This window comes from Pseudoliparis swirei, chromosome 24 (assembly GCF_029220125.1).
Source record: "Pseudoliparis swirei isolate HS2019 ecotype Mariana Trench chromosome 24, NWPU_hadal_v1, whole genome shotgun sequence".
Classification (NCBI taxonomy): Eukaryota; Metazoa; Chordata; class Actinopteri; order Perciformes; family Liparidae; genus Pseudoliparis; species Pseudoliparis swirei.
Window position 1 is genome coordinate 1165773 of NC_079411.1, and position 23807 is coordinate 1189579.

Below are 23807 nucleotides of genomic sequence, written 5' to 3' on the forward strand. Positions count from 1 at the left end.
CAAATAAAGAAATAAATACAAACGGATTATTTACAAAAATATAATCAAGTAGCTTCTAGTCAGAAAATATAGATTAACAAAAAAAGGCGTTCATGTTATAAAAATAAAAAAGGGACTTTGCATTAGATTAGATTTATTACCAGCGTCGGGTTGAGAGCAGAACCTGCAGGCGGTCGGTGGAGCCGCCGTGTGTCTGAGGCGTCGGGACGCGACTCAAAGCCAAAAGCAACCCGGCTCTAATCCTGCCGAGGCCCCCGGCCCCCCGCAGGACGTCGGGAGCGTTAAATCACGAGGAGCGGAAGGGGAACACGGCTTAGCGTCAGCTTCCATATAAATAACTTCACCAGAAGGAAGCGGAAGCCGCCGCCGCCTAGCCCACGCAGCTGCAGCCGGCGGCCGACAGCTTCTCCACCTTGTGCCAGCGGTGCGCGTTGTCGAGGAAGGCGGCGTCCTCGTGGTGGGTGGGCCGGCAGCACGGCGCGTCGGGCCGCGGCTCGCCGGGCGCCGGCCGCGGCAGCGCGCCGCTCAGCAGCAGGTTGGTGAGCGTGAGGTCGTGGTTGGAGCGCACGTGGGGGCAGGCGCCGCCGCAGTACTTGAAGAGCACGCTCTCGTCCGAGTCGTAGCCCAGGCCCAGGTGGCGCACCTGGAGGAGGACGGAGCGCAGGCCGCACGGCGCGGCCGGGGCGGAGCGGCGAGGCCGGGCGGCGGGCGGGCGTGGCTGCGGCGGTGGCTGCGGTGGCTGCGGTGGCTGCGGTGGCTGCGTTGGCTGCGGTGGCTGCGGTGGCTGCGTTGGCTGCGGTGGCTGCGGTGGCTGCATTGGCTGCGTTGGCTGCGTTGGCTGCGGTGGCTGCGGTGGCTGCGTTGGCTGCGGTGGCTGCGGCGGTGGCGGCTCCGTTCCCCCGGTCCTCGTTGGGTAACGGCGTCTGCGGTTTCTGATCTGCAGAAGGGGGAAAAAGAGTTAATTCCACACATCTGATGCACACTAAATTAATAACATGCAAAAGTCAAGAAACAAGCAAAAACTCAAAGTAAACTCAAAGGTCGTAGGTCACAGGCTTACCCGGCGCTGGGCTCAGCCGGCGGGCCGCTCCCCTCTGGACACACACCAGAATCACCACCAGCTTCCACAGGAACCTCATCGTCGCCGGACTCTGCTCTTCGTCTTCGTGTGTGTGTGTGTGTGGGTGCACGTGTGTGTGTGGGTGAATGTTTGCGGCGTGATGCTCGAGATGCAGACGAGTCACATCTTCCAATATATATAGCCCTCGGAGGTGAAGGGGGGTTGAGATGAGGAGGTGTAGGGGGAGACAGACACTAACCCGTTCCTCGCCAACACACGATCCGGCTCACCTGGGCCTGACAGGCGGCGGAGGAGGGCGGGGGATGGGGGGGACCCAGAATGTGTCCTGTTGATATTATTTAATTGGTGGAAATCACTGATTTATTTATTTTCGTGGAGTTCCCCACCCCAGATGTTTTTCCAGAGGATGTTGGCCACTGGCAATATGAGTTTTTAAAAAAAGAAAGAAGAAGCTGCTCACGTCGATGATGCTGAGACGGTCAAGGGATAATATTCACATACTTTATCAATATATATATAAATATATATATATATTTTATATCCATATATATTTATATATTTATGTATATATATATATTTTATATCCATACATATTTATTTATATATATATATAAATATACATTTATACATATTTATTTATATATATATATGATATCGTTCTCTTCTCATAAAACGTTCCGTATTTTGGCCCCAAAAAAAAGACCCAACTCTAAAAGGTTAAAAAAACGGCAAATAAGAAAAGACATTCCTGGACGGGGTGACTCGTCTCGAGCCGGTCCATAAATCCAGGGCTTTTCATCCGCAATGTGGTTGCTGACATGTAGGATATGTAGAATATGCGTTATGTCATCGGCCCACACCGGCAGCGGCTGGAATCTTTTGGGAAATTTGCAAGAAAAGTGCATATTTGTTCCCGCCGCCAGGTGCGGGTCGAACGCCTCTGTGCACCTGATCTACAACCGATGTGACTACTGGACCCCGGTTGCGTCCGTCGGTTCTGGCCGCGCACCGTGAGTGGACGTCTTCGCGGGGCGGACATTTGAAGCCTCGAGTTCGTCGCCATCTTGGATTACGGCCGTCGCCATGTTGGTTTCTTTTTGCAACCAGTGAACAGAAGTGAGCAGGTTTACACTGAGAACACCAGAATGTGTTCTTCAAGTCCATTCTGTATGTTAACGTTCATACCATTGGGCCTACTGGAAACATCTGAGTAACAATACGTCTAATAGAAACAGACAATTAAGGAGAATATTGTCCCCTTTATGGCATAACATCCTGCCTTATAATAAATAAGGCTTTAAAGATCTGGCGCCAAAAACGTATTTATTATTTTCCACCACATTGAGCCGTTTCCTCACGTTTGCCTTATATTTGTTATTTTTGTGAATACAAAGCATCAATATCCTTTCTGTTGCTAATCTTTGTCATATCCCAGGTCTTTACTTCTTCTTTTCATAATAAAATATCCAGGTATTATGTAAATAATTCTCAAAATGAACAAATGTAGTTATTATCAGGGCCGATGTCGGTTAAAAGATCTAATCTGGTGAAAGTGGACATTTATAATTTCGTGCCAATCTTTTGATGCATACATTTATTGTCTTCTAAGGTTTTGACAAATGGAAATAATTCTAATTATTAACTGAATTATTTGCGTCGGTTCTGTAAAGTTTCCCCCTTGAAAGTGAGTAAACGAGAGAATAAAGGCCAAAGAATGATTAAAAAATAGTCGATCCCATAATACATTTGTTGAAATAGAAGCTGCGGGTGATTAATACGCTCAAAACAAAACAACGAATATTATCTCTGCTGCATGTTGTTCATTCCTGGCTTGGAGGTAGTTTATATTTAGACATGAGTTGTGGGTCGAGTGAGACCTGAAGAGTATTTATTATATTTAAACGGCCCCGTTGCTCATGCATCATAGTTTTACAAAGGACTCACCCCTAAATCCCGAGCAAACACCGAGCCACGAAATTTACTGCCGGGAATCTCAACAATTCTTTTGAGGATAAAGTTTTTCAGACTGCACTAAATTAGATGAAAATGACAATGAGCTCTTCCTCACTTATATAACCAAGTTCGATCAAAATGCCTGACTCCCCAAAACACTTCGTTTCAATAACTTACTTTTTGGAAATACAATTTCTTTATAACTGTATTTCCCACACCCAATATAAAGAGTTGACTTTAACAAGCTAACACATGAAGGGAACTGGATTATTAGACCTCTCCTCGATATTCTGATCAAGCTGAAGGGTCCTTGAACCAGACGCTGAACGGTGCTCTAGGAGACCTTCGGACAGTACGGACTCCTTTCACATGAAGACCTTTGTCCACAAGACAAATCCTTCTCAGGGAGACGAATCCTTCTCAGGGAGATGAATCGCGAGACAAATCTTTCTCAGGAAGACGAGTCCTTCTCAGGGAGACGAATCCCGAGACGAGTTCTTCTCAGGGAGACGAATCCTTCTCAGGGAGAGGAATCGCGAGACGAATCCTTCTCAGGGAGACGAATCCCGAGACAAATCTTTCTAAGGGAGACAAATCCTTCTCAGGGAGAGGAATCGCGAGACGAGTTCTTCTCAGGGAGACGAATCCTTCTCAGGGAGACGAATCCCGAGACGAGTCCTTCTCAGGGAGACGAATCCTTCTCAGGGAGACGAATCCCGAGACGACTCCTTCTTAGGGAGACGAATCGCGAGACAAATCTTTCTCAGGGAGACGAGTCCTTCTCAGGGAGACGAATCGCGGAGACGAGTTCTTCTCAGGGAGACGAATCCCGAGACAAGTTCTTCTCAGGGAGACAAATCCTTCTCAGGGAGACGAATCGCGAGACGAATCCTTCTCAGGGAGACGAATCCTTCTCAGGGAGACGAATCCCGAGACGAATCCTTCTCAGGGAGACAAATCCTTCTCAGGGAGACAAATCCTTCTCAGGGAGACGAGTCCTTCTCAGGGAGAGGAATCCTTCTCAGGAAGACGAATCCTTCTCAGGGAGATGAGTCCTTCTCAGGGAGAGGAATCCCTTCCCCGGTCATGCGTACAGAAGACAAGGACACAGGAGGGCAAAGAGCCTGACACATTCCTTCCACCTCTAGGAGACGGGAGGATGAAGGCTTTGAGAAAGACAGAAGGAAAGCGGAGGAGGTGGTGGGAGAAATCCAGTGGAGATCCCATTGGATCCGGGCCTGAAGAACCGGTCTGGAAGGACAGGAATGGAAAGAACACGGCGTCAAGAAAATAGACGCAACATTTTTTTTTATACAGTAAAACCGTCCAGATCGCGGCGTGGCATCGGCACGTAGACTCTTAGAGGTCCTTCGTCTTCGGGCCGGTTCGGTTGGGTTTCCCCGTCGCGGTTAAACGCGGCGTCAGAGAGACGATCGTTACCCGGAGAGATCGGAAGAGTTTCTAAAAGATTCTACTGAAAGCAAAGATAGTGCAGTTCGTCACCGTGAGGGCTCCATGGCGACTAGACCCAGCAACGGTTCAATGGATAGCACTAATGTACGGCAGGAGGCCCTTTGGATGCATGTTCGGTCTTTAGGCTGCCGGGTGGTCAGCGGTCCAGACTGCTGGAGTCCATCATGGATCGCATGGACGTCTCTTATTCACTAGAGGAAGACTTGTCCTTTTTTACTTATCCTGGGTAATACCTGAACATCTTGAAGGGGTTGCTACGACACTTGAAGATCTTCATAGTTTCCAGTGGATTTATTTTGGGGGTTCCCCATTTCTTTTCCTCTTTCCTCCAAACATCGTGTTAGAATATGTATTCAATCCGTTGGTTTATGACAAACACATCTGCATAGATTTAGAAATCCCTTGTTGTAGAAAGTGAGACACATCTTGTTGGATTATGAATTCTGTGACGCTCAATCCACAGGTTTATTTGAAAAGTGAAAAGCTGTTTGGACTTCCGTGAGGTTGGGACGTCACCATACAGCTCTGTCAACCACTGCCGGTCCCTGATGGCAACTCTACGTGATCGGAGCCTTGCTCAAGGGCACACTCGTCAGTTAATCCAGGGCGGGAGGTTCCTCGTGACCTCTGGGCTGCTCTCAGCTCCTGACACGAATGTCCCAACCGTCTGGTTCCCACCCCACTTTGAAATCTTTTCCACGGCATCGTAGATCTTTAAGGGGAGAATCACTCCTCCGAGCACTCTGGCACATTCCTGTACGTTCGGCACATTTATTTAGTTGTCTCGTGAAGCAGACATAAGTGTGTATGATGTACTGCTTCCTGTATGTCTATCCCATCCATCAAAATCCTCTTGACATTTCATAAAAAAACTCATTCTGGTGGTTCCATGTCACCCTTTGGGTACTTTATCCGATACACAATCTATTTCTCTTAATCCCAAAGGACGTCTACCAACCGCGATCTACGATTTTCCTTTTATACACGGAAACATTCTTAGTTTCATTGATAGACTCACAGCCGCTACGCCTACACTGTGAGGTCTGTTTAAAAATATAAAGTTAAAGTTAAAGTACTTTAAAATAAGATGTACAGGTGTAATAGAAGCAGCCTTTGAACCCAGCAGTCTGTGTCTGTTCACAGGCTGCTGAGGCTCAGGCATTACATAGAAAGGGGAAAGAAGATGAAGATGAAGATGTACTATACGATGAGATCAAGTGTTGGTGCTTTTAATCAAAGACCTCCTTTTTGGTTCTATTAGTTGGTATTCTCATTACGTCCCAAAAGCAAAAGAAAAGGCTGACAAAAAGGAAAATAGAGAGAATGCAGCTTTAACACAGGAAGCATAGACTTCTATACAACCAGAGGAGTCGCCCCCTGGTGGTCAGGAGGCAGAATGCAGCTTTAACACAGGAAGCAGACTTCTATACAACCAGAGGAGTCGCCCCCTGGTGGTCAGGAGGCAGAATGCAGCTTTAACACAGGAAGCAGACTTCTATATAACCAGAGGAGTCGCCCCCTGGTGGTCAGGAGAGAGAATGCAGCTCTTAAGATACTTCAGCCTTGGAGGGAGGACTGAAGGGACACAATGAGTTTCCTACTTCCTCACTTGATTCCACTTTTGTAGTTCCTTGATACTTAAACTGGAAAATAGTGAGCAAGGTTTTTTTAGTTTAATATTTTTTTAAACCATCACTATTCAAACTTATTTTTTGAAGACCGTTGTAAAGTATTCTGAAACTGGGCACATCGCAGATGGTGGAAAACAGGCTTCCGGACGCGCGTGGATTAAGTTATCAACATTTAATGGCAGGTATTGTACAACAAACATTCAAAGCGCTCTTCCTCGTGTCCCGGCTCCCGGCTCTCTGAGACGCGGAGTCTTCTCTCACCGGTCGAAACGTCACTTCCGGTCCCGTCGCTAAAGTATTTTCACAATAAGATTCCCGTCTTGTTATTGACTGAGGGACAGCTTCTTCAGTCAGGCCATCAGGCTGCTGAACAAGGACTGAGACCCTCATTAACACTACACACACAAACATATTCTGTGAATATCTATGGCCATGTGGTGTATATTTTATTTGTTTGTATATATATATGTATATATATATATATATATATATATAGCTTTTTTAGTCTGCTGCTGCTGTCGGGTGTTTTGCATTTTAAGAATTTCACGAACCGATTATACTTGTATAAAAGGATGTGACAATAAAAAAACAATTGAATTGATTAAAAGTCACCTTCACAATAAAAGTCTCTTGTTATTGTAAGTCACTTCACGGAATTCAACCGGCTTCGTCAATCTATAATACTAACATACAGTCACTCTCATGCAATATACATTCATTCTTGCCATTTACATTTGCATAGAGTAAATATTACCCCTATGCTTCATAATAAATTAATAACAATATCAATATTCTCCTTAATATTGTGTATTATAATATCTTTCTATATGTATTAAATAAAAACATAAGACCTCTGCAGATGTTATCAAAATAAACTATTACAACTTAACACCGTACTGATTTTTTTTTGTCAAATTTTTTTTTCCGAATGTGCGCGTACAAGAAATCCCGTATCACCTTTTATTGTCTTGAATAGATGAAATCTCTATAAAAGCTCTATTATACTTTATATTCTCTCCAGATTACCCACCTAGTTCTAATGTGAAGACGATGAAAAACATTTTATTCTTAAAGGCCAAAATACACCAGACGACTTTTGAACCGCCGTCTGATCGGAACACAGATTCCTGCGTCTTGGAGGTCTTCGTCACTCCAACAGTGAAGAAGCGTCAACAACAGCAAAGGAAGCGTCAACAACAACAAAGGAAGCGCTCCCGCGTGACCACGAGGCCTGCTGTGCATTACGCAGCCAGCCGGCCCATGTAGGGCTCGTCTGAACAGCAGGAATGCGGGAGCGGCGTTCCTGAGACGGGGAACTATTCCTCGGGGATTTATCCTCGGAATCTCAAACTCGCACGGAGCGCCGTAGATCTGACGGTCAGAGCCGCGCGTCGTCGTCGTGATGGGGGGGGAGGGACCTGCAGGTTTCTGGGGGTTTTCTCTGTCCCCGCCGATGTGCGCCCGGTGGGTCGCATCCTGGACCGCGTGGCCACGAGGACGTGGACGGACAGGCCACGCCCCCTCACCGCATCACCCATGTGGAAGCATCTGCTGCTCCAGGCTTTTGGGGGAAACTGGGCCACAGGGAATGGGCCCCGTGTCCAAAAGGTGTCGAGTCCAAAGCGTCGCCACAACGACGGATGGCGTGCTGCACTGCCGGGATGCGTTGAGGCCTCACGCGTCAACAGCTTCAGATTCTCGTCTTAACTTTTTCATGATGATGTTCGTTGGCGACGAAAGTTTTGGGATTTTTTATCGGCGAGGTACGAATAACGTGTTCACCGTCGCCGTGGTCGTTAACGCCAACATAAAAACAGCTAAAAACAGTTAGCTGATGAAAAAAAACCCGCTGTAGAAATGTCTATAGATGATACAAACACTCAATATTTTGCAGCCAAATGAAATAGATTAAATATATATATATTCAACTTTCATGTCTCCATGCTTTCATTACCTGACGATGATTGCACCGAGAGAAGATATTCATTTTGTGGGCGAATAGACGACAAATAAAGTCAAATAACGTCAAATAATTTTCTCTCCCTCTCCTCCCCATGACCTTCCCTTCCCTGCTTGGCTCCTATCGTCATGTCTTGTCTTGTTTTATACTTGAGAGACTCTCTCCTCATCGCTCTTCGAACTAAAAACCATGGACCGATCAACTGGTCTCTCAACGCAATTGACACCGTCTTCTCGACGAGAAGCTCGGGTTCGGGGGAACCTGCCCGTCCTGCCGGGACGGTTGCAGCTGGTTACACGATGGACGCGTGGGAGCGTTGGCGTGTCGTGTGCCGAGCAGCCCTTTCCGTGGAGGACGTAGAAGACATCTACCTATTCGGAAACATGATTACAGGATTTCTGCTGTTTGGATTTGGCGTTGCCCTGGCTAATCGGAAAATTGAGGAAGCGGTGACAGCCGTTAAGAGCCCCCTATGGCTGCCCGACGAAATTGGATCGATTTGAAATCCTATTGGGAAATGGGAGGAAAATGGAGGAATAGTAGTTGCACAAATTGAATGCAGCTACTGGAAGACCAAACAATCCCAATCTTATCTGCTTTCGGCTCCCTCTACCAGGACGGGCCTTGGCCAAGGCCGTTACAACAACTCCCCCGAAGATCACTGAAGTGAGAACCTCTCTCATTCCCTTCCCCCTATCCACAGACACCTGTGGTTGTTTTCTCCCCAGGACCCTTCAAGGCTATCTCCATGGCAACGACCATCTTGCGGACTGAGAACTCTGTCCGTTGTGGCCTGGGGGAGGACGACACATCAGGCCACTCACACACGAACTTCAACACACTGATATGCATTCACTACCCCCCCCCCCCCATCCCACGCCTTCGCCTGCTTCTTACCCCCAGTGTGACAGGACGGGGCTGTGGCTGGCGCCGTGAAAGGCTGCTGGACCGGCTGGCTGCTTGTCGGTGCTGGTTACCTTCTGCCCCCAATGGATGGGCTTAGATCACCCAGTCTTTGGATTACCTCCCCTCCCCCCTTCCTATTCGTTGCAAGTCATGTCTAAGATGTATGTGCTTATGTGCTAAGGTGTTTTTTTCCTGCTCCCACACTGTACCCCTCTCGGGACATAGTCGGGGGGTTGTTGTTTTTTTCTCGCCTTCTTCCCTCATGTTATGCTGTAATCTTTCATCCACCCTTTCTTGCAATTTCGATGCTTTTGTACCTGTACTCTAGCAAACGACAAATAAACCATCATCATCATCAAATAACATCAACGCAAAGACACAAATGGACAAGTGACGTGAATTTTTGCAATTCGAGCAAAAACAAAACGCAACAGGCAATAAACAGAGAGTGCAAAGAGTAAATCTGCTGAGGTGTGAACGCAGCATCACGATACAATATTAATGAGATTCAGTACATTTTACGATACGCTGAGCATTGAGATCAGATTCACTAGATATGGAACCAAAGACCGCCACAGCGCCACAGAAGTCCTCTACAACGACAGCGGCGCCGCCAGGGCGAGTCCATGGGGGTCGACGGCAGAACCGCCCAGCAGGGACGTGTCCTGCAGGAGGGACACCAGCTCCACGGACCCCAGCTGGTCGGCCGCCCCCCCCGCGGGCTCCTCCTCCTCCTCCGGGGTCGCCGGCCGCCGGCGCCGCTTCCCGGCTGGCGCCTTCTTCCCGTCGCCGAAGCCGCTCAGCCTGGAGGCGAGCGACCTCTTGGGCCGGGGCCTGGCGAGCCGCCTCCTCTCCGGGTCGTGGGCGACGCTGTGGCGCCGGAGGCTCTGCTTCATGGCGAAGGTCTTCCCGCAGCCGGCGTGGGCGCAGGCGAAGGGCCGCAGCTCCTCGTGGAAGGAGCCCACGTGGCTCTGCAGGTTGAAGGCCGTGGTGAAGGAGCGCTCGCAGCCGGCCCGCGGGCAGCGCAGCACCACGCGCATCTCGGCGTGGATGCGTTGGTGCTGCCGCAGGAGCCACGTGTCCCTGAACACCTTGTCGCACAGGTCGCACCGCAGGGCGAGCCGGTGCCGCTCCTTGCGGTGCTTCAGGTACTCCGTCCAGGTGTTGCCGGTGAAGCCGCAGCCCTCGGCCCGGCACGGGTAGCCGCGGTGCACCTTCTCGTGCCGCTTCAGCTTGCTGGGCACCGCGAAGCGCATGCCGCAGCCCTCGTGGGCGCACGGGTACCCCGGCGGCTGCGCGTGGCGCTCGCACACGTGGGACTTGAGCTGGTTGTTCTTCTTGAACTCGAGGCCGCAGCCCTCGAACGCGCACGCGTACCTCTTCGGCGCGTGCACGCGGCCCACGTGCCGCGCCCGGTTGGCGTTGGTGGAGAAGGCCTCCTCGCAGCCGGCCGCGTCGCACCGGAACGGCCGCTCGCCGCTGTGCGTGAGCTCGTGCCGCGCCGCGTGGTACGCGCTGCAGAACGACTTGTCGCAGCCGTCGCGCGTGCACGCGAAGGGCTTCGCGCCCGTGTGTTTGCACAGGTGCGCGTCGAGCTTCCACTGCTTGTTGTAGGCCGCCGGGCAGCCGGACACCGAGCAGATGTACCGCTTCAGCGGCTCCGGGCCGCGCTCCATTCTCACGGTGTCGGTGTTGTTCTCCTCCGGTTTCCGCTCTCCGCCGGTTTATTTCCCCACAATCCTCCGTGACGTCACTTCCGTTTCCGGCGGCCCCTCTGGTGTTCGGTCGATAGTTGTTTGAGCGGCTACGGGAGCAATTTGTAAGTCTTTATGTGTGTTTTTTCTATTTTTACGGTCAATAATCAACGGTTACCGAATGACAATACTAATATGTATTAATAGTTTTTTTCGCGGGTGTTTTTGAGCCGCAGTTCGCTCATAAATGGGCACGAAGACGAGTCGCGATGCTAACGGCGAGCTAACGTTAGCATCGATGAGAAACGTCACATCTAACTAACGCAAAGAAACTGGCTTTTAAAATTAATATAGCTAACTGAGGGTATTACAAATGTATTATATGTTTTAAATGAATGAAACGTTGAAGACGAAACGTTTCAGTGGCTGAAGCAATCTGTTGTTACTCCTAACCTTAGCTGTGTTTCATATTCCAAATATATATATATATATATATATATATATATATATATATATATATATTGTCTTATGTGCACTTTACACCATTGCTGCCGTAATCCTGTACATTTCCCCCACTTACTAATAAAGGATTATCTTTTATATGTTTTAAATGAATCAAACTTAATGAGTCCTAACTTTAACTTACTAACCTGGTTAAAGTTTATGTATCTAACTGATTGTTTACGTGTAATGTGTTGTTGACTTATTATTATTGCATTATAATGTCAGTGACGTCGCTTCTTCTTTAGGTGAATCTGTGGAGGTCCAGCCGTCACCATGGTACGTCTGGCTTTTTAACATATTTTATTTATAATCACATTATGTTTGAATACTTTTTAATTTTGTAAAAAAAAAAAATCTACTAACAAAGTATCTTGACCTGTTTTCTTGACAGGGTGAAAGAAAAGGAACAAACAAATACTACCCTCCAGATTTCGATCCAGTCAAGGTGTGTAGGATCCCACACTGACGTGTGTGTCTCTTGTTAGTGTGTGTACGTGTGTGTGTGTGTGGTGTGTGTATGTGTACGTGTGTGTGTGTGTGTGTGTGTGTGTCTGCTGACTTCCCGATGTTCTCTGCCGGCAGCATGGATCCCTCAATGGCTACCACAAAACCCACCCTCTGCGGGAGCGCGCCCGGAAGCTGTCCCAGGGCATCCTCATCATCAGGTACGAGATTCAGACACATCACCTTGCAAATATCTGATGTAATGCATTGATGGATACGAGTGTGTTGTCTCACTATGAAACACGGAGTATTGTTACGTGATGTTTGGTTGCCGTGGTGAAAAGAAACTAACATTTTAGCCGTTAAAATAAATGTGTGTGTTTTTTATTTAAAGGTTTGAGATGCCCTACAACATCTGGTGTGATGGCTGCAAAAATCACATCGGCATGGGTAAGTTGTAGCCCCCCCCCCCCTGGTGGCTGTTCCCTTCATGACACGATGCTCTGCTTCTACAGGCGTCCGCTACAACGCCGAGAAGAAGAAAGTGGGGAACTACTACACCACGCCCATCTACAGGTGAGCCCCCCCCCTCTGAAGCTGTGTGGTCCAGTATACAACAATGTGTGTGTGTGTGTGTGTGTATATATATATATCAGGCATGAGAATCCCTCACCTTTCGGCGAAATTCGCCGTTTTGAAACCAAAATAGGTGACTTACGTGAATCGTGTAGATCCGAAGAGTTTTTGTTTTGGGGTAGAGGGGGGGGGTCAATTGGCCGGCCGGCGTTTATGAGATTGGAGTGGGACACGGAGAACATGTTCCGTGGTGCTCTTCGCAATAGAACATCTTTGATGGGACGTGTCGCGTCTCGGCCAATCAGCGTCAAGATGTCTTCAGCGTTTGGTGGTTTAGGTTAGCTTGAATGTTAGCCGCTACATCTGCTGCTGTCACGCTGCACGGTGTAGCGATGCTAACAAAGTATCCGTACGTTAAACATGATGTGATTTAGCATATTTTTTGTATCGATACTTCATTAAAAGAGCGATCAGAGCGCACGCGCTGCTCCGTGTCGAGCTGTTTGCACGCGCAGCGCAGCGCTCACAGCGAGGGGCGTTAAGTGGCGGAATTTTCGGCTTTAAAAATAAAAATAAAATGCCAGAAGTGAAATGTTTAAGTTCAGTGTGTTGTGTAACTCTCCAGCTGCTCATCCTGATGAACTCTATCCTCTGGTCAGAGACTAACGGCCTCATAGTGATAATCAATGCTATGATGGCTCCATGTAGTTTCATTTTAATGCTTATTATATTCTACTGATGTTTTCTTTTTTAATGCTTATTATATTACTTGTTTCTATTTTATTATTCGTTTTATCAGTGAGCTATACTACTGTGATCCTGTAATTTCCCCACTGAGGGACTAATAAAGGAATATCTTATCTTATCTTATCTTATCTTATCTTATTAATATCTGGCTGTATTAATACTAATATTACTGCCATTTGTTAAGTGTTGAAAAAGTTGGTAAAAAGTCAACCGTACAGATATTTTATTTATTACTATTATAGATAAATATACCGGTATCGTATTTATGGTATACTGTTTTTATGGTATTGTATCAGTATCATGATATTTATGGCAGGTATGGTATAGAAGATCATGACAACCAGGTAGAGGCAGAACAGACTCGAGGAACAGACTCGAGGAACAGACTCGAGGAACAGACTCGAGGAACCGACTCGAGGAACAGACTCGAGGAACAGACTCGAGGAACAGACTCGAGGAACCGACTCGAGGAACAGACTCGAGGAACAGACTCGAGGAACAGACTCGAGGAACAGACTCAAGGCTCAGCAGAGCACAAGACTTGAAGACTTGTTCACGCCAAAAAAAAAGGAAGTTGGTTCATGAACGACCATATTATACACAATATTACTATGAGCACCCCCCCCCCCCCCCCCGCACGCCTATCCTTCTCACCTTTTTCACCCCTGACCCGTTTTCATGCCTGATATATGTTTATATATATATATATATGTGTGGATATATATATATATATATATACACACATATATATATATGTGTGGATATATGTATATATATATGTATATATATCCACACATATATATGTATATATATGTTTGTGTGTGTATATATATATATAAATACTACTGTTCAAAAGTTTGGGGTCAACCAGACAATTTGGTGTTACACACTTTTATTTATCAAATTAATTTAAAATAAATATAAAATCTAGTCAAGATGTTGAGGAAGTTATAAATAATGATGTTTATAGTAAATATGAATTGTAGTTCTTGTGGCTCAAAGGAAGGCCAGTTTTATAGCTTCTCTCAGCAGCATAACTGTTTTCAGCTGCGCTCACATACAAAGAGTTTAAAGGGTGTTCTACCCCTCCGCTAGTCTTCTAAGGCGATAACACAATGTACCATGAGAACCCTGGAGATGGGCCTCTACACACCTCTGTAGAGACTTCACTAACACCAGAGAATAGTCATGTACACATTAACATGTAGAGAGTTATGATGTAATGTTATCTTTATTGAACAAGAGGGACATTTCTACGTGACTCCTAACTTCAGAGCTGTCGTGTAGATCTAGTTCTTGAGCCTCTTCTCGTGGTCCAGGTTCAGGATGAAGTGCCACCTGTGCGTGAACTACATCGAGATGCAGACGGACCCGGCCACCTGCGACTACCTCATCGTCTGCGGTGCGAACCGGAAGGAGGAGCGCTGGGACATGGCCGACAACGAGCAGATCCTCACCACAGGTACGGGGACACCTGCTGGGGACGGGACACCTGCTGGGGACGGGACACCTGCTGGGGACGGGACACCTGCTGGGGACGGGACACCTGCTGGGGACACCTGCTGGGGACGGGACACCTGCTGGGGACACCTGCTGGGGATGGGACACCTGCTGGGGACGGGACACCTGCTGGGGACGGGACACCTGCTGGGGACGGGACACCTGCTGGGGACGGGACACCTGCTGGGGACACCTGCTGGGGACGGGACACCTGCTGGGGACACCTGCTGGGGATGGGACACCTGCTGGGGACGGGACACCTGCTGGGGACGGGACACTTGCTGGGGACGGGACCGTCTCCTGAGGCGGGGCGCTCAGGCAGGGTGAACAGGGGTGTTTACAGGCCGGGAGTCGTCGTCGTCTTCTTCGTCTTCTTCTTCATCTTCATCATCATCATCATCATGAGGTTTAAAGTCCTGTAAGCCCATTGGACCACATGTGTCTGAACCCTGTAAACACACATTCTGCTTCTGCTATTAAAAACCCAAACCTCTCCTCTCCTCCTCCGTCTCGCTGTGCAGAGCGAGCCGATAAGCAGAAGCTGGAGACGGACGCCATGTTCAAGCTGGACCACAGTGGGAAGGACCAGGAGAAGCTGAAGCGCGCTCTGCCCTCGCTGTCCGAGCTGCAGGACTACCAGTCCTCCAAGAAGGACGACTTCCAGCTCAACAGCGCCCTCCGCAGGCGCTTCAGGGTACCACGCCTCCGTGTCCACTCCCCGCTCCTCCTCGTGACGCCGTGTCCTCTCACCAAAGCTGAGCTCTCCTCCCCCCTGCAGACGGAGAAGAAGGTCCAGGCGGAGCAGGAGGAGCAGGACGACTCCGTGAGGACCAGGACCAACCTGTCCATCCCGCTGCTGCCCGAGAGGGACGAGGACCGCCGGCTGGCCGCGCTGCTCACCTACCAGGCGGCCGACTGTGAGCGGCTGCCTGGTGGTGTTGTTGTTGTTGTTCTTCTTCTTGTTCTTCTTGTTTTTCTTCTTTTTGTTTGTGTTGTTGTTCTTCTTTTGCTTGTTGTTGTTCTTGTTCTTTTTCTCCTTCTTCTTCTTGTTCTTCTTGTTTTTCTTCTTTTTGTTTGTGTTGTTCTTGCCCTTCTTCTTGTTCCTATTCCTGTTCTTCTTTTTCTCCTTCTTCTTGTTTTTCTACTTCTTTTTGTTTGTGTTGTTCTTCTTTTGCTTGTTGTTGTTGTTCTTTTTCTCCTCCTTGTTCTTCATCGTCGCCCTGCAGAACATCTCTCTGCTGGTTGGCTCTCTCGTATTCAATCAGTTCCTTGTTGTTGTCTTGTTTGCTCCTCATGTGGAAACAGAAGGATCATAAAGTCTCTTCTGTGTCTCTGAGATGTGAAACGACGTGTCATCTAAACATGTTCTCCTCCTCCTTCAGCCTACGAGGACAGGAAGCACAGCAAGCGGAAGGAGATCTCCTCTCGCTCGTGGTTCACCTCCTCTTCCTCCTCCTCCTCGCCGGGTGGTGCCGCCGGCAGCCTGCTCCTCAAGCTCAGCATGCAGGGCAAGGAAGCGGCGGTGGCCAAAGCTCTGGCCTCCTCCCCCGGGCCGTTGATCTGCAGGCGCTGCCCGGGAGGCAGAACCCAACCCTGTGGGGAGAACTGGAAGGCGGAGCCTCAGAGGGAGGAAGCAGCGAGGAAGGCGGAGCCTCAGAGGGAGGAAGCGGCGAGGAAGGCGGAGCCTCAGAGGGAGGAAGCGGCGAGGAAGGCGGAGCCTCAGAGGGAGGAAGCGGCGAGGACGGATGGCAGCGGCTCCTCAGAAACACTGGTGAACGCCGTGGAGGAAGCAGATGAAGGACTGACGAAAGCAAAGCATGCTGGGAAGGAGCGGGGCGACGGTTTAGGAGCGCTCTCGTCCATCATGGCGGAATACAGCGACTCGGACTCTGACCCGGGACTCTAAGGGACTCCGAGGGACTCTAAGGGTCTCTAATGGACTCTGAGGGTCTCTGAGGGACTCTAAGGGTCTCTGAGGGACTCTAAGGGACTCTAAGGGTCTCTGAGGGTCTCTGAGGGTCTCTAAGGGACTCTGAGGGACTCTGAGGGTCTCTAAGGGTCTCCGAGGGACTCTGAGGGTCTCTAAGGGTCTCCGAGGGACTCTAAGGGTCTCTAAGGGACTCTAAGGGTCTCTAATGGACTCTGAGGGACTGTGAGGGACTCTGAGGGTCTCTAAGGGTCTCCGAGGGACTCTGAGGGTCTCTAAGGGACTCTGAGGGACTCTAAGGGTCTCTAATGGACTCTGAGGGTCTCTGAGGGACTCTAAGGGTCTCTGAGGGACTCTAAGGGTCTCTGAGGGACTCTAAGGGTCTCTGAGGGTCTCTAATGGACTCTGAGGGACTCTAAGGGTCTCAGGGTCTCTAAGGGTCTCTGAGGGTCTCTGAGGGACTCTGAGGGTCTCTGAGGTTCTCTAAGGGTCTCTGAGGGTCTCTGAGGGACTCTAAGGGTCTCTAAGGGACTCTAAGGGTCTCTAATGGACTCTAAGGGACTATGAGGGTCTCTAGTGGACTCTAAGGGACTATGAGGGTCTCTAAGGGACTCTTAAGGGACTCTGAGGGACTCTAAGGGACTCTTAAGGGACTCAGAGACTCTGAGGGACTCTTGAGGGACTCTGAGAGACTCTTAAGGGACTCTGAGGGACTCTGAGGGACTCTGAGGGACTCTGAGGGACTCTTAAGGGACTCTGAGAGACTCTGAGGGTCTCTAAGAGACTGAGGGTCTCTGAGGGACTCTACGGGACTCTAAGGGACTCTGAGGGTCTCTGAGAGACTCTGAGGGACTCTGAGGGACTCTGAGGGTCTCTGAGAGACTCTGAGGGTCTCTAATGGACTCTGATGGTCTCTAAGGGACTCTGAGGGTCTTTAAGGGACTCTGAGGGACTCTGTGGACTCTGGTCCTGGTGGACATCTGTTTTTTTCTCAACAAAATGTGCAATAAGATTTCCAGATGTTCAATCTATGTTTTTGTGTCTCGACGACTCGACTTCCAGATGTTGACGAGTTGTTTCTGTTGTTTGTTTAAATGTGTTAAACTGACTTTTAAGTTGAGTTTCTTTTTTAAACTTCCACTCATGTAAACATTGATAAATCTTCTCAGAAACAACTTCGCCAAAACCATTTCAGTGTTTTTCATGTTTTTCTCCCATTTTAAGTAAAAGTCGTAAATCAAGAAGAAGAAGAAGGAGTGGGTCGACTTTCTCCGTACGCCCACTTTCTATAACCCTCATGTCGCCTTCGGGTCAATTTGACCCCATTCAATGTTTAATGTCGGTGTTCTTTCGGGAGTCAACAAACAAACATAAAGTACCTCACACTTAAACTTGGAAAACAATATTAATTCTAATAATTTTCTGGAGATTTTAATAGCTGGGGTCATATTGACCTCAAGGGTAAAATATGTTAGTAAATATAAAGGTAACAGGAGGGTTAAACATTGAATCGGTCATATTGACCCGAAGGCGACAGGAGGGTGAAACATTGAATCGGGTCAAATTGACCCGAAGGCAACACAAGGGTTAAAAGGTTGATTGAAGGTCGTTTGAGTGAACCGGTCTGACCTTCAGAGACCAGTCACTCAGCAGCTGAACTCCAGTGATGACGTCACTCTGGTGACGTCATCACTGGAGACACGAGTCCTTATGTTGAGGAACTGTCAAAGAATGAGTCGGCTTTATTTGCCACGTCTGCGTACGACGAATCTACTCTGGGTTTTATCTTTATGTACAAATATACGTATTTATGTATTCATGTAAATAAACGTGAACAAGCAGTGACGTGGAGGTGTCGGTTCATCAGAGACGGCCAGTGGAAAAGATGTTCTGGTGGTCTGGAGCGCCCCCCAGTGGAGAGGACCTGGAACTGCTGCTGCTGCCCAGGATGACGGACAGGAAGTCCAGGCGGAGGTGAAGGAGCGCGGCCCCTCTGGTCTGACTGGCGGCAGGGCCCTGTGATGTCCAGTAGGGGCCCTGTGATGTCCAGTAGAGGCCCTGTGATGTCCAGTAGAGGCCCTGTGATGTCCAGTAGGGCCTGTGATGTCCAGTAGGGGCCCTGTGATGTCCAGTAGGGGCCCTGTGATGTCCAGTAGAGGCCCTGTGATGTCCAGTAGGGCCTGTGATGTCCAGTAGGGGCCCTGTGATGTCCAGTAGGGGCCCTGTGATGTCCAGTAGGCCCTGTGATGTCCAGTAGGGGCCCTGTGATGTCCAGTAGGCCCTGTGATGTCCAGTAGGCCCTGTGATGTCCAGTAGGGCCCTGTGATGTCCAGTAGGGCCTGTGATGTCCAGTAGGCCCTGTGATGTCCAGTAGGGGCCCTGTGATGTCCAGTAGGCCCTGTGATGTCCAGTAGAGGCCCTGTGATGTCCAGTAGGGCCCTGTGATGTCCAGTAGGGCCTGTGATGTCCAGTAGAGGCCCTGTGATGTCCAGTAGGGCCCTGTGATGTCCAGTAGGGCCCTGTGATGTCCAGTAGGGCCTGTGATGTCCAGTAGGGGCCCTGTGATGTCCAGTAGGCCCTGTGATGTCCAGTAGGGCCTGTGATGTCCAGTAGGCCCTGTGATGTCCAGTAGGCCCTGTGATGTCCAGTAGGGGCCCTGTGATGTCCAGTAGGGGCCCTGTGATGTCCAGTAGGGCCTGTGATGTCCAGTAGGGGCCCTGTGATGTCCAGTAGGGGCCCTGTGATGTCCAGTAGGGCCTGTGATGTCCAGTAGGCCCTGTGATGTCCAGTAGGGGCCCTGTGATGTCCAGTAGGGCCTGTGATGTCCAGTAGGGGCCCTGTGATGTCCAGTAGGGCCTGTGATGTCCAGTAGGGGCCCTGTGATGTCCAGTAGGGCCTGTGATGTCCAGTAGGGGCCCTGTGATGTCCAGTAGGGGCATTTTCCTGGTGCTCCTGTACTCATGACCCCCCCCCCCCCAGAGGAACTTTCCCCAATTACACAATTCAACAGTAACACCCACACAGTTTGTTTGTGTCGTATTGATCGAAGTCGACGCTCCTCCTCGTGTGTGTGTCTGTGTGTGTGTCTCTCTCTGTGTCTGTGTGTGTGTCTCTGTGTGTGTGTCTCTCTCTCTCTCTCTCTGTGTGTGTGTATATAAGAGTGGACCGCCCCCCCGGGTCACAGTCCTCTGGGGAACCCGCCGGTCGCCATGTGTCTCTGGGCGCTGCTCGTCGTGTCGCTGCTCTGTGGCTCTGAGGGAAAGACCGTCCCCAGAAAGCCCTGGAACAGAAGGTGTGTGAGAGAGAGTCTGAATCTGTGTGTCGGGTTGTGTGTTAGTGTGTGTCTCTGTGAGTGTGAGAGAGTGTGTGTGTGTGTCTCTGTGTGTGTCTCTCTGTGTGTGTGTGTGAAAGAGAGAGTCTGTGTGTCTGTGTGTGTGTGTGTATATACAGGACTGTCTCAGAAAATTAGAATATTGTGATAAAGTTCTTTATTTTCTGTAATGCAATTAAAAAAGCAAAAATGTCATGCATTCTGGATTCATTACAAATCAACTGAAATATTGCAAGCCTTTTATTCTTTTAATATTGCTGATTATGGCTTACAGCTTAAGAAAACTCTAAAATCCTATCTCATAAAATTTTAATATTTCCTCAGACCAAGTAAAAAAAAGATTTATAACAGCTGAGTGTTTGTCAAGGCTCAGGAAACCCTTGCAGGTGTTTCGAGTTAATTAGACAATTCAAGTGATTTGTTTAATACCCTACTAGTATACTTTTTCATGATATTCTAATATTTAGAGATAGGATATTTGAGTTTTCTTAAGCTGTAAGCCATAATCAGCAATATTAAAAGAATAAAAGGCTTGCAATATTTCAGTTGATTTGTAATGAATCCAGAATGCATGACATTTTTGTTTTTTTAATTGCATTACAGAAAATAAAGAACTTCATCACAATATTCTAATTTTCTGAGACAGTCCTGTATATCTGTGTGTGTGTGTGTATATATGTGTGTGAGTGTGTGTGTATATATCTGTGTCTGTGTGAGTGTGTGTGTATATATCTGTGTGTATATATATATCTGTGTGTGTGTGTGTGTGTATATATATCTGTGTGTCTGTGTGTGTGTGTATATATATGTGTGTGTGTGTGTATATATATCTGTGTGTGTGTGTGTATATATCTGTGTGTGTGTGTATATATCTGTGTATATATCTGTGTGTGTGTGTGTGTGTGTGTGTGTGTGTGTGTGTGTGTGTGTGTGTGTGTGTGTGTCTTTCATCTCTAACATCTGAAGTCATCAGAACTGTATTTAATCTCCAGGTTTTCACCGATCGGTCGCTACTGGGAGCTCCACGAGTGAGTAACCCGACATGTATAAAGTAAACAACAAACATGTACACACACACACACACACGTGTATGTGGATGTTTACGTTGTGAGCTCTGACTTCCTGCTCTGTGTTCACAGCCTGCGGACTCCAGCGGCGGCAGTTCGCTCTTCACCGAGGTGACACACACTTTGTTTACCACACGTTGTCACTGCCAAGCGTCACGTCTCCATGGTTACCACTCTCTTTGAGAAACTCATTGAGGTTGATGACCTCCAGAGGTCAAGATGAGGCGATGACCTCACGCATGAATACAATAATAACGTATCAAATAGAAATCATCTTGTGAAGTTATGTCAACATGACATTGTGTGTCAACATAAAGACATAAATGTCTCAACGCTGCAGAGACAGTGTGATGCGAAGGATACCAACATTATTTTAATTTTTAAAAAGTTTGAATAGTAGCATATTTGGAATGTGGAGGAGTCACGTAGAAACACCGTATATATCTGGTAGAGACCTGTCAATCAACTTGTAGCTCCGCCCCTAAAGCGCCCCTTGTCAATCACCTGTAGCTCTGCCCCTAAAGCGCCCCCTGTCAATCACCTGTAGCTCCGCCCCTAAAGCGCCCCCTGCTTCATGGTCTGACTCTAAATGACCATAAAGTATAAATGATGACATCATGCTGTATAGAAGAAGACTTGAAACTAGAGACTGAGACATGAACTCATGTTTACAATGTTTACTGAGGGAATACATCAAGAGAAGTAGAGTCACGATATAGACTTCTATACAACCAGAGGAGCCCCCTGGTGGTCAGGAGAGAGAATGCAGCTTTAACACATGAAGCATATACTTCTATACAACCAGAGGAGCCCTCTGGTGGTCAGGAGAGAGAATGCAGCTTTAACACATGAAGCATAGACTTCTATACAACCAGAGGAGTCGCCCCCTGGTGGTCAGGAGCGAGAATGCAGCTTTAACACATGAAGCATGGACTTCTATACAACCAGAGGAGCCCCCTGGTGGTCAGGAGAGAGAATGCAGCTCTAACACATGAAGCATAGACTTCTATACAACCAGAGTCGCCCCCTGGTGGTCAGGAGAGAGAATGCAGCTTCAACACATGAAGCATAGACTTCTATACAACCAGAGGAGTCGCCCCCTGGTGGTCAGGAGAGAGAATGCAGCATTAGCGTTTTGACGTGCTCAGCTCGCCTGCTGAGCTGTGACTGCGAGGAGCAGGACTTCTGGTCGTCGTGTCAGTAGAACTGTTCTGGCTGAACCCGGTGACCTTCTGCCTCAGGTTCACTCTGCTGGCTCCGGACCTGCTGAGGGCCGACAGCCAGGAGAACATCTACCTCCAGGCCGACGGGGCCCCCGGCCCCTTCACGGCCTCCATCTCCATCCTGGACTTCAGTAAGACCACCTCGCTCTTCAGGGACTCGGTCTCACTCGGCCCGGACAATGGATTCCACGCTCTCAAGGCGATACAGGTGAGTCATCGGGGTCAAAGGGTTTGGATGCCAGAGAGAAGCAACTATTCACATTCTAATATTCTCTTGATTTACTTGCATGTTTGAGTGTTCCTGATGTTTCACCATGATGATTTCCTTCATTCTCCATTCTTCTCTCAATCTCAGCTCCCCTCGGATCGTTTGAGCCGCGAAGAGGAAAGGAACAAGTTTGTGTACCTGAAGGTGGACTTCGGGGGCTTCCACTCCGAGGAGAGGGTTCTGATGGTGTCCTTTCACTCCGGATACATCTTCATCCAGACCGACAAACCCATCTACAACCCCGGAGACACCGGTAATGTCTAGTGACAAACCAAGAAGCCAACATGAACCACGGCGCACCCACACGGACCAGAACCACCAGAACCACCACAAGCGGACTTTGGGTTGACAAAAGAAAACTGCGTTTCAATCCAAAGAGTCCAGATGGCACCAGCAGTGACACTAGTACTAACAGCGTAGACGTAGTGAGACTATAGGTCAGAGTACTAGTTGAAGTGACAGCAGTATTGACGCTGCGATACGTATATATATTCATAACAATGTACAAATCATGAAAACACAATCACTCTGTCTCTTGTCTGTTTGTCCCCTCCAGTTCGATTCAGAGTCTTCGTGTCCTCTTCGTCCTTCAAGGCCTTTGAGAGCTCCGTCACAATCGACGTCCAGGTAGACACACACCATGAGGAGGAGATTACTCTCTCTCTGCAGAGGATGGAGGAGTGAATATCTTTAAAAACAGACATTTGATGAAATGGGCTTTAAGACATGAGATTATTTGTATCGTGGCCCTTTGTCTCTGGGTCATGATGTCGACCGTCTTGTTTATTCTCTGGTTGTTTCATCTCCAGTGATCAAACCTGTGTGTCTCAGAATGCAGACGGCGTGGTGGTGAAGCAGATCCCCAGGATCAGAGCGGCCGCCGGCGTCTTCTCCGACACGCTTCCTCTCTCCGAATATGTCAAGTAAGATCAACTTCCACTGGCAGGAGAGTGAGACGTGTGTCTGACGACAAGAGAGTGAGACGTGTGTCTGAGGACAAGAGAGTGAGACGTGTCTCTATGGACAAGAGAGTGAGACATGTCTCTATGGACAAGAGAGTGAGATGTGTCTCTATGGACAAGAGAGTGAGACATGTCTCTGAGGACAAGAGAGTGAGACGTGTGTCTGAGGACAAGAGAGTGAGACATGTCTCTGAGGACAAGAGAGTGAGACATGTCTCTGAGGACAAGAGAGTGAGACGTGTGTCTGAGGACAAGAGAGTGAGACGTGTCTATGGACAAGAGAGTGAGACATGTCTATGGACAAGAGCGTGAGACGTGTCTCTATGGACAAGAGAGTGAGACGTGTCTCTATGGACAAGAGAGTGAGATGTGTCTATGGACAAGAGAGTGAGACATGTCTCTATGGACAAGAGAGTGAGACATGTCTCTATGGACAAGAGAGTGAGACGTGTCTATGGACAAGAGAGTGAGACATGTCTCTATGGACAAGAGAGTGAGATGTGTCTCTATGGACAAGAGAGTGAGACATGTCTCTATGGACAAGAGAGTGAGACGTGTCT

The 23807-nt window shown here is 48.5% G+C and overlaps 4 protein-coding genes across 6 annotated transcripts in view; 2 read left to right on the top strand and 2 right to left on the bottom strand.

Moving 5' to 3' along the window:
- Positions 1 to 370: 370 nt before the first annotated feature.
- Positions 371 to 1139, bottom strand: LOC130189730 (artemin). Its single transcript, XM_056408660.1, has 2 exons — positions 1053 to 1139; positions 371 to 937 (listed from the first exon to the last, which is right to left on the bottom strand). The coding sequence occupies exons 1-2, from the start codon at positions 1137 to 1139 to the stop codon at positions 371 to 373; spliced, it is 654 nt and encodes a 217-aa protein (XP_056264635.1).
- Positions 1140 to 9389: 8250 nt separating this feature from the next.
- On the bottom strand, positions 9390 to 10680 carry LOC130190748 (transcription factor IIIA-like). The gene has a single exon (XM_056410324.1). The coding sequence runs from the start codon at positions 10678 to 10680 to the stop codon at positions 9598 to 9600; it is 1083 nt and encodes a 360-aa protein (XP_056266299.1). The 3' UTR covers positions 9390 to 9597.
- A 54-nt stretch (positions 10681 to 10734) lies between these two features.
- Positions 10735 to 18238, top strand: yju2b (YJU2 splicing factor homolog B). Of its 2 annotated transcripts, XM_056410323.1 has the most exons (10): positions 10735 to 10823; positions 11448 to 11478; positions 11594 to 11647; positions 11785 to 11867; positions 12041 to 12096; positions 12162 to 12222; positions 14289 to 14431; positions 14991 to 15163; positions 15248 to 15386; positions 15852 to 18238. In XM_056410323.1, exons 2-10 carry the CDS (start codon positions 11476 to 11478, stop codon positions 16373 to 16375), a joined length of 1236 nt encoding a protein of 411 aa, XP_056266298.1. In that variant the 5' UTR covers positions 10735 to 10823; positions 11448 to 11475; the 3' UTR covers positions 16376 to 18238. The 2 variants fall into 2 exon arrangements, with proteins under 2 accessions (XP_056266298.1, XP_056266297.1); XM_056410322.1 differs by having other exon boundaries at positions 14991 to 15386.
- Positions 18239 to 19581: 1343 nt separating this feature from the next.
- The window catches only part of LOC130190741 (complement C3-like), a 36213-nt gene continuing 31987 nt past the window's right edge, over positions 19582 to 23807 (top strand). Inside the window, exons 1-7 of one of the 2 annotated variants that reach the window (XM_056410308.1) lie at positions 19582 to 19688; positions 20720 to 20755; positions 20867 to 20905; positions 22036 to 22225; positions 22373 to 22538; positions 22842 to 22912; positions 23117 to 23208. In XM_056410308.1, coding sequence (XP_056266283.1) covers positions 19606 to 19688; positions 20720 to 20755; positions 20867 to 20905; positions 22036 to 22225; positions 22373 to 22538; positions 22842 to 22912; positions 23117 to 23208 — 677 coding nt within the window. In that variant the 5' untranslated portion in view covers positions 19582 to 19605. The remainder of the gene's footprint in view (positions 19689 to 20719; positions 20756 to 20866; positions 20906 to 22035; positions 22226 to 22372; positions 22539 to 22841; positions 22913 to 23116; positions 23209 to 23807) is intronic. The other variant, XM_056410307.1, reaches the window with a different exon arrangement.

What these genes read in the sequence shown, in the direction of transcription:
- LOC130190748 (XM_056410324.1), bottom strand. Translation starts at nt 10,680, where the DNA reads ATGGAGCGCGGCCCGGAGCCGCTGAAGCGGTACATCTGCTCGGTGTCC.
- yju2b (XM_056410322.1), top strand. An exon ending in CAGGGCATCCTCATCATCAG is followed by an intron (nt 11,868 to 12,040) that starts GTACGAGATTCA and finishes TTTTATTTAAAG; the next exon opens with GTTTGAGATGCCCTACAACA. An exon ending in CACCTACCAGGCGGCCGACT is followed by an intron (nt 15,387 to 15,851) that starts GTGAGCGGCTGC and finishes CTCCTCCTTCAG; the next exon opens with CCTACGAGGACAGGAAGCAC.
- LOC130189730 (XM_056408660.1), bottom strand. Translation starts at nt 1,139, where the DNA reads ATGAGGTTCCTGTGGAAGCTGGTGGTGATTCTGGTGTGTGTCCAGAGG. An exon ending in GCCCAGCGCCGGGTAAGCCT is followed by an intron (nt 938 to 1,052) that starts GTGACCTACGAC and finishes CCCCTTCTGCAG; the next exon opens with ATCAGAAACCGCAGACGCCG.